The sequence below is a fragment of the Schistocerca piceifrons genome, chromosome 4 (assembly GCF_021461385.2).
Source record: "Schistocerca piceifrons isolate TAMUIC-IGC-003096 chromosome 4, iqSchPice1.1, whole genome shotgun sequence".
NCBI lineage: Eukaryota > Metazoa > Arthropoda > Insecta > Orthoptera > Acrididae > Schistocerca > Schistocerca piceifrons.
Window position 1 is genome coordinate 6823980 of NC_060141.1, and position 14781 is coordinate 6838760.

Genomic DNA, 14781 nt, shown 5'->3' on the forward strand with positions numbered 1-14781 from the left:
GTTTGTTTCCCATTATAAACAAAATCATTTTTTAATGTGGACTTCCACGTGCCCATTCGATAGTGCCGCCCCAAATTAGTCTAGTGCGGTATCTATTTTAGCGATATGTAACATATCGCTAAAATAGATACCGCACTAGACTTCTACTTTGGACACCTTCGTCATAATCAAAATACTGCACAAGAACAAGAAATATTTTCAAATACTTGTGGTTGCTAGCATCAGTGCTAATACTAACATAATTGGCCTTCGATAGACTGTTCCTTGTTCTGTCTTCAATGAACGGTGATATCACTTTATTAACGATGGCTTCTGTTTTAGTTTTGCCGCTGGAGAAGTTTACTGCAACTTTCGAGTCACTAAAAACGTGAGAGATAATTTTTGATGTGCAAGAACTTGAGTTGTATGAATGATGGTGCTCGACACAGTGAAATGCAAATGCAGCTTCTGCTGCAGCTACTTTATTACCTTGTGTCTGTGTTTTGAAAAAGCTGGTGAGCTGTTTGGAAGATGATGAACCCACTGCCGTCTTATGCTTTTTCGATTGCACGTGGTCGTTTATATCACGTCTACCTCCATTACTGATTGAAATGTAGGAACTGTGAAGAGGAAAAACGTATAATAGAATAATTTTTCTAGGAAAACAACGATTTCAATGGGTCTGTGTATAATCGTAATGTTACTCACCCGCAAATTTTGCAGAAAGCTTCGTATTCAGTTCTTCCTCGCTTTATACTTGGAAACTGTTCAGTATATTCCTCCCTGTACTTAACCTTCCGTCTAGCCGACATTATTAAACCACCAGGCAAATAATAACAACTATTTAATACAATATAACACAACGAAATCGCAAGCACAACAAACCGTGCGAACATTCAACAAACTGAAACTTCCTGGCAGATTAAAACTGTGTGCCCGACCGAGACTCGAACTCGGGACCTTTACCTTTCGCGGGCAAGTGCTCTACCAACTGAGCTACCGAAGCACGACTCACGCCCTGTACTCACAGCTTTACTTCTGCCAGTACCTCGTCTCCTACCTTCCCGAGTTCGAGTCTCGGTCGGGCACACAGTTTTAATCTGCCAGGAAGTTTCATATCAGCGCACACTCCGCTGCAGAGTGAAAATCTCATTCAACAAGCTAATCAAAAAGGATAATATTCTTCATTGCCAGAGATGACTGAACGCCCACTGTATCGACAACTCGCAATCTCGCAAATCGAAGAGGATGTACCGTACGCCTGAACCTCACTGCCCGTAGTTTCCTTATCTCGAAAGCTGTTCTGTCCTGTTTGGATTTGATATAATGTGAAGGCAAAGAGATAACATATTGATGCTTCTTTGACAGCAATTTTTGAAATTACCGGAAGTTGACTTCAAATCCAGCAAATATCGCGGACATTTGCCTTTTCGGCCCGGACGTTTTAATTTACCCTAAAATCGCGGACTGTCCGTGAAATCCGAGGCGTATGGTAACCCTAGATATGTATTCACAGGGACAGTAAAGCACGGGGAATGACACACACTCCAGAGGCGACACCACCTCCCTGGTCCGCGCTGAATGTTACCGCCGTGCAGAAGCGCGCTGCTCGGTCGCTACTGGAGTACCGACCATTCTTCGTGTTTTACTGTTCCTGTTACTATATTAGAATAATCTGGCAGCGCTCTATCGAATGGAAAATAAAATTTCGATTTAAAAAGCATTTTGTCTGAAACGGAAAACAGATTGACGCATTCAGTCGACGCTGGCCGTCGTATTAAAGACTTGATGAGCAGCATTTGTTTGCGCTGACACCAGCTATACATTCCAAAAACGAAACTGCAAATATCTGCGGAAACACCAGAGAAAATGCTCCTATCGGCTCTTCAGAGGGACACCACGTATATGGGCAATACATTACATTTTGCGATTAAGACGCAATGAGACTCAATGATTTTCGTAACAGTCATTTGAGTCACTCCCAGACATGAGGTCATATAGCCTAATGATGAAGGTGACGGCACGCAAATGGCATGACACATTCGGATTCGAATCCAGGTCTAGCAAGAATTTCCGAAAGTTACGAGATGTTCACGACGTTCTGGTTATAGCATCTCTGGCAGGTTAATGTTAGTGCATGTTCACTGATTTCATTCACATCATTAATAGGTTCATTTCAGCGAATCTGATGCTATTGATGTATACGCCTCGCGGCAGGGTAAGCCGAGGTCCGTTCCCACACAAGTGTTGTTCCCATATCCGCCACTGGCCCACTTCTGGCTGTAGTGTTCGGCATTGACTGGGTCAGTACTGGCAGCATGGTCGGGCTGCTGAATTGCTGCTTTTGAAAATCAGGAAATCCCAAATTCAAGTTCTTGTCCATAACAGATTCTCAGCAGTCACGCCATATTCGTATTGACTTTCTCTGACAGATTTCGGCACAAGAAGTTTTTCACTACTGTTACAAAAACAAGGCAGATTCGCTAACTGGAAGCAGCAGGAAACCTAGTAGAGCACGCTACTTAATATTACACTGAAACGAAAAAGTAACTGGTATAGGCATGCGTATTCAAATACAGAAATATATGAAAACAGGCAGAATAGGGCGTTGTGGTCGGCAACACCTATATAAGACTACAAGGGTCTGGCGCAGTTGTTAGATCGGTTACTGCTGCTACAATGGCAGGTTATCAAGATTTAAGTGGGTCTGAACGTGCTTTTATAGTCGGCGCACGAGCGAAGGGATACAGCATCTCCGAGGTAGCGATGAAGTTGGGATTTTTCAGTACCACCATTTCACAAGTGAAGCGTGAATATCGGGAATCCGGTAAAACATCAAATCTCGGACATCGGTGCGGCCGGAAAAACTTCCTGCAAAAACGGGAGCAACGACGGCTGAAGAGAATCCTTCAACGTGAGAGAAGTACAACCTTCCGCAAATTGCAGCAGATTTCAATGCTGGGGGCCATCAACAAGTGTCAGAAAGGGAAGCATTCAACGAAACGTCATCGATGTGGGCTTTCGGAGCCTGGTCGGACGAGCATCTTTTGAAATTGTATCGAGCAGATGGACGTGTAAGGGTATGGAGACAACTTCATGAATCTATGGACTCTGCGTGTCAGCAGGGGACTGCTGAAGCTGGTGGAGGCTCTGTATGGTGTGGGGCGTGTGCAGTTGGAGTGATATGGGACCCCTGATACGTCCAGATACGACTGTGACAGGTGACTTGTACGTAAGCCTCCTGTCCAATCGCCTGCACCCATTCATGTGCATCGTCCATTGGGACGGACTTGGGCAATTGCAGCAGGACAATGCAACACCGCGCACGTCCAGAATTGGTACAGAGTGGCTCCAGGAACACTCTTCTGAGTTTACACACTTCCGCTGGCCACCAATCTCCCCACAAATGAACGTTATTGAGCGTATATTGGATGTCTCGCAACGTGCTGTTCAGAACAGATCTCCGCCCATCGTACTTATACGGATTTATGTACAGCCCTGCAGGATTCATGGTGTCATTTGCCTCCAGCACTACTTCAGACATTAGTCGAGTCCATGCCGCATCATGTTGCGGCATTTCTGCGTGCTCGCGGGGGATCTACACGATACTAGCCAGGTGTACTGCTTTCATTGGCTCTTCGGTGTAAAATAGAATTGCGTATTTTCCCTCTTTGTGGTATAATATTCTGTGTTATGCGTTTGTTGTGAGTTGTATCTGTCCACTGGAATGGGACTCGAACGCGCGCTGGCAGTCCTGTTACAAAAGAGCGTCTTTGTAAACGATGCATCACAACGTCTCACTAAGACTCTAGGCGTGTGGTAGAATTGTGTGCTTCATTGTTTGACCGATGCAAACACGAATGTGTAATTTTTCATGAGTAAAAGTCTGTCGATTGTATCTTAGGTACCATTTGCTACATGTATTTCGGAGCGGATGCTCCAGAATCACGATTTGCAAGTTATACACGGGGCTTCTCCGACATGGTCTAGTGGAGCAACTGAGCCTGCATGTATCGAGAATCTGCTGCATTGGAAGTTCGTAGTGGAATTCCTCTCTCTGTTGTTCGATTTTCTTTACGTGGGCATTGCCAACAATCTGATGCATGAAAATGTACCAACACAAACACATCACTATACGACACATGCTTAAAGAGGTATGACGTCATAAACACTGAGGTGCGTGAAAAAATGCTGCTTCACCCGTGCACTTTTTTACACATTTACACTACTGGCCATTAAAATTGCTGCACCACGAAGATCACGTGCTACAGACGCGAAATTTAACCGACAGGAAGAAGATGCTGTGATATCCAAATGATTAGCTTTTCAGAGTATTCACACAAGGTTGGCGCCGGTGGCGACACCTACAACGTGCTGACATGAGGAAAGTTTCCAACCGATTTCTCATACACAAACAACAATTGACCGGCGTTGCCTGGTGAAACGTTGCTGTGATGCCTCGTGTAAGGAGCAGAAATGCGTACCATCACGTTTCCGACATTGATAAAGGTCGGATTGTAGCCTATCGCGATGGCCGTTTATCGTATCGCGACATTGCTTCTCGCGTTGGTCGAGATCCAATGACTGTTAGCAGAATATCGAATCGGTGGGTTCAGGAGGGTAATACGGAACGCCGTGCTGGATCCGATCGGCCTCGTATCACTAGCAGTCGAGATGACAGGCATCTTATCCGCACGGCTGTAACGGGTCGTGCAGCCACGTCTCGATCCCTCAGTCAACAGATTGGGACGTTTGCAAGACAACAACCATCTGCACGAACAGTTCGACGACGTTTGCAGCAGCATGGACAATCAGCTCCGAGACCATGGCTGCGGTTACCCTTAACGGGGCATCACAGACAGGAGCGCCTGCGATGGTGTACTCAACGACGAACCTGAGTGCACGAATGGCAAAACATCATTTTTTCAGATGAATCCAGGTTCTGTTTACAGCATCATGATGGTCGGATCCGTGTTTGACGACATCGCGGTGAACGCTCATTGGCAGCGTGTATTCGTCATCGCCATACTGGCGTATCACACGGCGTGATGGTATGGGGTGCCATCGGTTACACGTCTCGGTCACCTCTTATTTGCAGTGACGGCACTTTGAACAGTGGACGTTACATTTCAGACGTGTTACGACCCGTGACTCTACCCTTCATTCGATCCCCGCGAAATTCTACATTTCAGCAGGATAATGCACGACCGCATGTTGCAGGTCCTGTACGGGCCTTTCTGGATAAAGAAAATGTTCGACTGCTGCCCTGACCAGGACATTCTCCAGATCTCTCACGAATTGAAAACGTCTGGTCAATGGTGGCCGAGCAACTGGCACGTCACAATACGCCAGTCACTACTCTTGATGAACTGTGGTGTCGTGTTGAAGCTGCATGGGCAGCTGTACCTGTACACACGATCCATGATCTGTTTGACTCAATGCCCAGGCGTATCAAGGCCGTTATTACGGCCACAGGTGGTTTTTCTGGGATCTATGCACCCAAATTGCGTGAAAATGTAATAACATGTCCGTTCTAGTATAATATATTTGTCCAATGAATACCCGTTTATCATCTGCATTTCTTCTTGGTGTAGCAATTTTTATGTCCAGTAGTGCATTCTTTAAAGACGCCGCTATAGTCGAGTCAACTTCATGAAACCCCTGATACCCGGCGGCACATGTGACAGGTTTCAAATGCGAAGCGCAAACGGCTGTAAGCGAAAACAACAGTCGTCTACAGAGCCATGTAGGGGCGTTTGTTCAGAGACGTTTCAAAATCGCGTTGTAGACTCCGGAAGCAGCTGCGCCGAGCGTTCAGAAGCACACATTACAGAGAATCTGTGTTTTGCACACTGCATTTCTTAACGTCGGTGCTGTAGTTAGTTATACATCTGTACGTTATGCGTATTTCTTTGTACAAGTGTATCATAATTTCGAAGGTTTTTCTACGAACAGATGGAAATGAAATCTTTTCGATATTACTCTACAAGCACAGCTCCTTGCTAACAGAAAATTGTCAAAATGAATAACCAGTTAGTACCGTGTTTATCAGGCAGTAAATGTGTAAAACTCAAGAGCGGTCAGCCAATGGAAACGAGATGGCCATGCACCTGGCTCTCTCACTCCCATCAAACGCCTGGGTTGTAGGCCTGCGCCATTTGGTACGTCACGTCCCAGGGCATGCTCCAAATTACTGCCCCCGAATTTTTAGTACTTTTCTCAATATCGGTTGAGGTACTGCTTGTCATGCATATGACTCGGCAGACTTTTCCGTTTCGCTGACGCAAATTGCAACTCTCTGCGGCTAGAGGACTCCGAATTACAACCTGTTACACGGCGGTGTGCGACGTACAGATGTCGGTGCATGAGAAACAGCTCGGAAGACAGAAATCGTGGATTTGAAAAGTCCGCCCACACACACAGCACCCACTCCTTCAGCGTGGCAGTGTCACACCACAAACAATCGGAGTGAGATCTACAGCAATCTGATGCCTTCGATTCTTCACTGCCACCGTTCACCCTCCGTACAGTCCCGACTAGTCCCCATCCGATTTTCATTGTATTTCTTTACTGCATCACTTAAACAAAGAACGGCTACTAGCACTTGACTTTGATAGCGATGAGCCGGTGCAAGGAGACGTGGGCTTGTGGCCCCGTCAACAAAGTCACTCTACAGCAGTGGTAAAGTGCTGTTTCACGAGAGGTAAAAATAAAAGAAGTCGATTACGTTTTGGTCACGAAACCAAATTATTTTCTAAAGTTTGAAAGGAGTCTACTGAGGTACACTTGTATGAGGCGCCCGAATATGATAATAATATTAAAGTAAACTAAAAAGAAACTATGATACTATAAACTATGTACGAGGTGCATTCAAGTTCTAAGGCCTCCGATTTTTTTTTCTAATTAACTACTCACCCGAAATCGATGAAACTGGCGTTACTTCTCGACGTAATCGCCCTGCAGACGTACACATTTTTCACAACGCTGACGCCATGATTCCACGGCAGCGGCGAAGGCTTCTTGAGGAGTCTGTTTTGACCACTGGAAAATCGCTGAGGCAATAGCAGCACAGCTGGTGAATGTGCGGCCATGGAGAGTGTCTTTCCTTGTTGGAAAAAGCCAAAAGTCACTAGGAGCCAGGTTAGGTGAGTAGGGAGCATGAGGAATCACTTCAAAGTTGTTATCACGAAGAAACTGTTGCGTAACGTTAGCTCGATGTGCGGGTGCGTTGTCTCTGTGAAACAGCACAAGCGCAGCCCTTCCCGGACGTTTTTGTTGCAGTGCAGGAAGGAATTTGTTCTTCAAAACATTTTCGTAGGATGCACCTGTTACCGTAGTGCCCTTTGGAACGCAATGGGTAAGGATTACGCCCTCGCTGTCCCAGAACATGGACACCATCATTTTTTCAGCACTGGCGGTTACCCGACATTTTTTTGGTGGCGGTGAATCTGTGTGCTTCCATTGAGCTGACTGGCGCTTTGTTTCTGGATTGAAAAATGGCATCCACGTCTCATCCATTGTCACAACCGACGAAAAGAAAGTCCCATTCGTGCTGTCGTTGCGTGTCAACATTGCTCGGCAACATGCCACGCGGGCAGCCATGTGGTCGTCCGTCAGCATTCGTGGCACCCACCTGGATGACACTTTTCGCATTTTCAGGTCGTCATGCAGGATTGTGTGCACAGAACCCACAGAAATGCCAACTCTGGAGGCGATCTGTTCAACAGTCATTCGGCGATCCCCCAAAACAATTCTCTCCACTTTCTCGATCATGTCGTCAGACCGGCTTGTGCGAGCCCAAGGTTGTTTCGGTTTGTTGTCACTCGATGTTCTGCCTTCATTAAACTGTCTCACCCAAGAACGCACTTTCGACACATCCATAACTCCATCACCACATGTCTCCTTCAACTGTCGATGAATTTCAATTGGTTTCACACCACGCAAATTCAGAAAACGAATGATTGCACGCTGTTCAAGTAAGGAAAACGTCACTATTTTAAGTATTTAAAACAGTTGTCATTCTCGCCGCTGGCGGTAAAATTCCATCTGCCGTACGGTGCTGCCATCTCTGCGACGTATTGACAATGAACGCGGCCTCATTTTAAAACAATGCGCATGTTTCTATCTCTTTCCAGTTCGGAGAAAAAAATCAGAGGCCTTAGAACTTGAATGCACCTCGTATGTCTCTGATAGGCTGTATAAGCGGATCGCTGACTGTGCAAGACTGCAGTGCCAAAGATACTGCTTCTGGTCTGAGATTGTAGTGTTGGAGTATGCGAGTACTTGGCACACAGTGGTAGGTAGCGGTCTGTGAGGGAAAGAGATTGGAGTAGGCAGTTTTTGTGGTGTGCTCTGTGAAGCCACGAAGTGTTAGATTAATGCAGGAATTACGAGAAGGTGGAAGCAGAAGTCTTCACGTAAGCAAGGTAAACATGATAATTATGACTTTCGTCTTGCCAGTGCGTTAGTATAGACGAGTTGGCTTATAATTTGTAATTGTTGAGTAGCCCCAGAATTTACGTAAATTGGTTTGTTGAAAAGGATAGTTAGACATTTCCCTTTTGTAATGTTTCTAAGATTTGTTAACACAGGTATTTATGCCTTTTGAGGTTAGATAATATTTGCTGTATAAATCTCATTGTTTGTGGATCAGTTGGTTAATATTACGTAATTTTCTGAGCAAAGTAATTTCAATTGTAAAATCTTTTGAAAAGCCAAAATTAACTTGGAACATAATTTCACCAAAGAAAATCATTGTTAGTAATTCACCATAATCAGTACCGCCTGTCCAGGTCACATGTTTTTTAGAGACGTTGAATTTTCCATACATGTTTTCATTTATCATCCAAACTTCAATTCACATTTCAAAGAAATACCGGCAGCATTGCACATCGCTGAGCCTGTAGCTAGCATATTTTATTTTTTTACATGAGAGATCAGAGTATATCGCGTTCCTCCGTTGTTGCCTTAGAGGTAAGACAATTCAGTTTATTCGTTATTTGCCCGGGGACCAAAGTTATCATTTTTGAACAGGGCCAGAGGATTCTGTGCCTATGGGGCTGAATGAATTTTGCAATGACTGTATTTCTTTACTCCATTGCCCAATCAGTTCGTGTAAACTTTTGCTAACAATAACACAGAGTAAGCACACCACTTGCAGTCTCAACACGCCACACGACAAGTCTAGTCTCGTATCCAGTCTTCAGTCACGCGTTCATTCAATGTGCTACGTCAAAGAATCATTATTTTAAAAGAACGTTACAATTATCACTCTTTCGTAATACTATAATACCGATTACAGAACTTATCAATAATTACATTTCTCTCAAATGGAAAAATCAAGGCGTGACTCGATGTGGTGAAGGTTAGGAGTGATTTTATGATTAACATACTTCTTCTTCCTCACACAGTTCACGTACTACACACATACTTTACACTGTGTTCTGTGCATCTGAGACAAACTGAGACCTACATGCTTAAACATCTCATGGAAACACCTTCTCCGAATTCAAGGTACTTCTCGGCATGGACCAGAAATTGCTCCGTTATTCACTAATTGACAGAAGAACGCCAAAGTAACTATGTAACGGCTACTATACCGCTTAAACGCTATTATTATTTACTGTTATTACGAGAGGCACTGGTCAGACACAAAGCATGGCAGCCTCAACTCCTCACATTCGTGTCAGCAGAAGTACGGAGTCCAGCGGTCAAGTGGCGCACAAACAACACGACTAAATATAGTGCACGCATTTTGACTTGTTTGATTTTAATTGGGAGGGTTCGGGTCGTGTGGGAAGCAAGCATCGCTAGGCAGAGGAGTGTTGGAGATGAAGCAGGTTTTGTAAAAAGTGGCTGCAATCAGTGTGGACAACTAGCTTTCTTTTCTGAGGGGGAGTCGTAGGTGACACTCGTCATGTAATGAGAATTGGCCGGCCGCGGTGACCGTGCGGTTCTGGCGCTGCAGTCCGGAACCGCGGGACTGATACGGTCGCAGGTTCGAATCCTGCCTCGGGCATGGGTGTATGTGATGTCCTTAGGTTAGTTAGGTTTAAGTAGTTCTAAGTTCTGGGGGACTTATGACCTAAGATGTTGAGTCCCATAGTGCTCAGAGCCATTTGAACCATTTTTGTAATGAGAATTGCTTCCCCATGGCAGAAGTAAACAGCACCAATTTTCTCATCGTATCATTACTTTATCGTTTAATAAAACGCCTTGACAAATTGAAAATCGTTTCTCTTTAGAAAATTCTTTACCAGTCTAAAGCTTAGTTAGCTTTAATGTTGATGACAGTGGGGGAGAGTTGGAGAGGGGGGAGGGGTGGTGCTAGCTGGTATCTGACTGCACGAGAGCGTAACGGCCTCAGAAAGGTTGGGAACCACTGATCTCAGTGACGGGCTCTCGTTGGGAGAAGTGTGTTCGTTGCCAGGGTAACTAAGCTAGAAATAAATATGTAGACATAAAGAATAAAGAGGTAAAGTGATAGAAAGAGTTTATTTTATTTAAAACATTTTAAGAATTTTCAAATAAAAAGTTCGCAGGTATTACTTTCCAACAAGCTCTCGTACTTGCACGAAAAAGTGTGCTCCGTCTACTTGCATCCAGCCGTACGTACAGGGAAACAGAAAATTACTTTGCTGAAATTAAGATGCGTGTGCGTTGACCGTTCTTGCTGTTCCTGACATTGAAAACCTTTCACTAGCCCACGATTACGTCCAAAACCGCAAGTTCCTGTTCCAATGTTCTTGTATTTCGACTCGTCTATCAGCTCGTTCAGTTAGAACGCACCCTTTTCCGTCACTCTGCATTTAGTCAACCCACGTATCAAAACTGTTCTTATCTCTCCACTGACTTTCACTTCTGTTTCATGTGTAACATTCAGGATGCTATAAGTATAGCAGTAATGCGAACTGTACAATGACTGTGTGAGTTGATGGAGTAAACATTACACATTTTAAGACGTTCGTAAATTTTAAATTTTTCCTCTGAGAAGTCTTGCTAATCGTGATGTCGGATTTTACAATTAACTTAGCAGTTAATTGAGGATTATAGACTGAACACCCAAAGAAACTTGTACAGCTACCCAGTATCATGTAGGGTCCCCGAGAGCACGCAGAAGTGCCGTAACACAACGTGGCATGGACTCGAATAATGTCTGAAATAGTGCTGAAGTGAACTGACACCTTGAATTCTGCAGGGCTGTCCATAAATCCGTGAGAGTACGAGGAGGTGGAGATCTCTTCTGAACAGCACGTTGCAAGGCGTCCCAGATACGCTCAATAATATTCATGTCTGGGGAGTTTCGTGGGCAGCGGAAGTGTTTAAACTCAGAACAGTGTTCCTAGAGCCACTCTGTAGCATTTCTGATCGTGTAGGGTGTCGCATTGTCCTGCTGGAATTGCCCAAGTCCGTCGGAATCCACAATGACATGAATGGATGCAGATGATCAGACAGGATGCTTACGCACGTGCCACCGGTGTAAGTTGTATCTAGACGTATCCGGGGTTCCATATCACCCCAACTGCACCCACTCCACACCATTACAGAGCCTCCACCAGCTTGAACAGGCCCTTGCTGACACGCACGATCGATGGAGACATGAGGTTTTCTCTATACCCGTACACGTCCGTCCGGCCGATACAATTTGAAACGAGACTCGCCCGATTGAACAACATGTTTCCCGTCATCAGCACTGCAATGTCGGTATTGATGGGCCAGGTCAGTCGCAAAGCTTTGTGTCCTGCAGTCATTAAGGGTACGCGAGTGGGCCTTCGGCTCAGAAAGCCCATATACATGATGTTTCGTTGAATGGTTCGCACGCTGACACTTGTTGATGGCCCAGAATTCAAATCTGCAGTAATTTGCGGAAGAGTTGCACTTCTGTCACACTGAACGACTCTCTTCAGTCGTCGTCGGTCGCGCCCTTGCAGGAATAGAGCAGGAAGGTCTGTGGAGAAGACGCCAGCCATCTGCAGGCTGACCGACCCCTCTCCAGGACGACAACGCGGCAGCAGCGCCCTCTATGCGAAGAGAACACAAGCGCCCAGTTCTACGAGAAGCTAGAAGACCAGCGACCTCAATAGAAGCGTCAACTGTATCAGTTCACTTGTATTAGGAATCGTATATACTGAAGAGGCTTGTTATTTCCATTTTGCCCTTCGCTTGCGACATTTCTGTGTTATTGTCAAAGTTAAGTATTGTCACTGTTCATTTCGTGAAAAAACTCATTAAAATGATTTGTATGAATGGTGTCTAGCGATCCGAGAAGGCAGGTTTCCTAGACACCCCACATTCGACGACTAGGCAGGATTCAACAATTGTAAAATGGCCGTAGAGGAACCCACTTCATTGCTACCTCGGAGATGCTGTGTCCCACCGCTCGTGCGCCGACTATAACACTACGTTCAGACTCACTTAAATCTTGATAACCTGTCGTTGTAGCAGCAGTAACCGATGTAACAACTGCGCCAGACACTTGTTGTCTTATATAGGCGTTGCCGACCTCAGCGCCGTATTCTGCCTGTTTACGTATCTCTGTATTTGAATAGCAATGTCTATACTCAGTATTTGCAGCTATAGGAGGTGTTATTCCGTGATACCCACTATTCACAGGGTTAACCAAACCAGTTTCTTTGGTGCTTCAGTGTTGGATGGCGTGGAAGACCCACGCATACGTGACGGGCACAAATGGTGTGAGTGGCAGACACAGAAACATGCGGAGCAGACTCACCTGGCGTTCTGCGGCCCCACGGACTTTGGCTCATAGGAGGAGCTGGCGGAGACCGCGGAGTCCGGGATGCGGCCCTCCTCCATGCCCAGCGCCACGTGGCAGCGGCCAGAGGACGCTGCAACACACCACACACCTGGTCCACAGCCGTTCCATTCCAGCTCTACTAAATACTATGATATTAGGCGTGACAATGGCAGCAAACATGTTGAGAGAGAATCACAGGTGACGTCATAGCCAGCAGCAACAAGTTATGTTATAACTAAGATCTTCCCCCATGACTACTTTGAGGTAATCTTGCCGTCTCATATATCTACTAGTTAGTCATACTCTCTACCCTACTTCCCCTTCCTGCGACACGTTAACGATTCCCAGGCGCTTTGGCAAATCTTCTAATGTCTCCCTTCCAGCAACGCTTTCCCACAGACCTTTCTATGCGTATTCTTCCTACTACTTCCAGATCTCGTGTGGTACCCGTCTACGTCATTACTGACACATTGTTACGGCAGTGCAGTTTTCAATTACTTTCTCCCTATTATCTTTATCTCAGCATTCCACGTTTCTTCCAAACGATTAAGTGCTCTAGAAGCACAATCCGAAGAAGATCCGTCCTTTATTTGTGGCAGTATTAGATACCTGGAGAGGTTTTCTGGTTGAGGACGATCTCTGTCATTTACTTTTGATTTACGCCGACTATTACTTTCACACATTGATGTCTTTCCATGTTTTGTGTAGCCTGACATGACTGTTGAAACACTTCACGATAATGGATGACAGCCAAAAACAGTTGCAGGATAAAAATTTATTAAAATTCTTGACCAAGGTTTCGGTGCATATAAATATACCTTCATCAGAAGTATATTTATATGTACCGAAACCTTGGTCAAGAATTTTAATAAATTTTTATCCTGCAACTGTTTTTGGCTGTCATCCATTATCGTGAAGAATTTCAACAGTTGCTGCTGCAGCCATGTTTAAAATCTTGACTGTTGAAACAGTTGCTCCGGAAAAATTTATAAGTTGGCTGTCGTTGTTACTGATGCTCCAGATAATCGGGCCCCCACGATCTGTACTCTTTGGAACTCTGTTAGGTAATGGAAATACCGTGTGGCTAGGGCCTCCCGTCGGGTAGACCGTTCGCCTGGTGGAAGTATTTCGAGTTGACGCCACTTCGGCGACTTGCGTGTCGATGGGGATGAAATTATGATGATAAGGACAACACAAAACCCAGTCCCTGAGCGGAGAAAATACCCGACCCAGCCGGGAATCGAACCAGGACCGGTAGGCATAACATTCCGTCGCGCTGACCACGCAGCTACCAGGGCCGGACACTCTGTTAGGTCTTCCACTGCATGTCGGCCTCTGAATGCAAATACGAAGCGTGCACTACTCGCGGACAACCTGCCCTAATGCCTAGTCCGTACTGAACACGCAGAGTCCAACGCGACACGTGCCTTACCTGTGTTGTTGACCATCAAACACAACCATCCCACTGCTACCACTGTTCACAATATTTTGCTTGTCCCCTGTACATAACTGAAGTGTTGAACAGTGTAGAAACTGACCTCTAACATGTAAATAAAGTGCCTTCGCTTCAATGTGCTCTACGTGTGAGGTACGTTTCCCGATGGTTTGCAATACCTCTTTTGTTACGCGTAGCAGTGCTAACAAAGTACCTAAATCTAAGAGTCATCGAAGGGAAGACTGCAGAAAAGACGGGGGTAGGACGGTGGACAACACTTTGGATGCTGACAAGGGAACCTCCCCATCGCACCCCCCTCAGATTTAGTTGTAAATTGGCACAGTGGATAGGCCTTGAAAAACTGAACACAGATCAATCGAGAAAACAGGAAGAAGTTGTGTGGAACTATGAAAAAAAATAAGCAAAATATACAAACTGAGTAGTCCATGCGCAAGATAGGCAGCATCAAGGATAAAGTGAGCTCAGGAGCGCCGTGGTCACGTGGTTAGCGTGAGCAGCTGCCGAACTGGAGGTCCCTGGTTCAAGTATTCCCCCGAGTGAAAAGTTTAATTTTTTATTTTCAGACAATTGTTATCTGACAAACTCTTATGTT

General features: G+C 45.3%; 1 protein-coding gene across 1 annotated transcript in view; it reads right to left on the reverse strand.

The window, feature by feature from the left end:
* Nucleotides 1-13379, reverse strand: part of LOC124795537 — a 318628-nt gene extending 305249 nt beyond the window's left edge. Inside the window, exons 1-2 of the mRNA XM_047259608.1 lie at nt 13343-13379; nt 12710-12824 (exon numbers count right to left, since the gene is read on the reverse strand). Of these exons, the coding sequence (XP_047115564.1) occupies nt 12710-12824; nt 13343-13379 (152 nt within the window). The remainder of the gene's footprint in view (nt 1-12709; nt 12825-13342) is intronic.
* Between the last annotated feature and the right edge of the window lie 1402 nt (nt 13380-14781).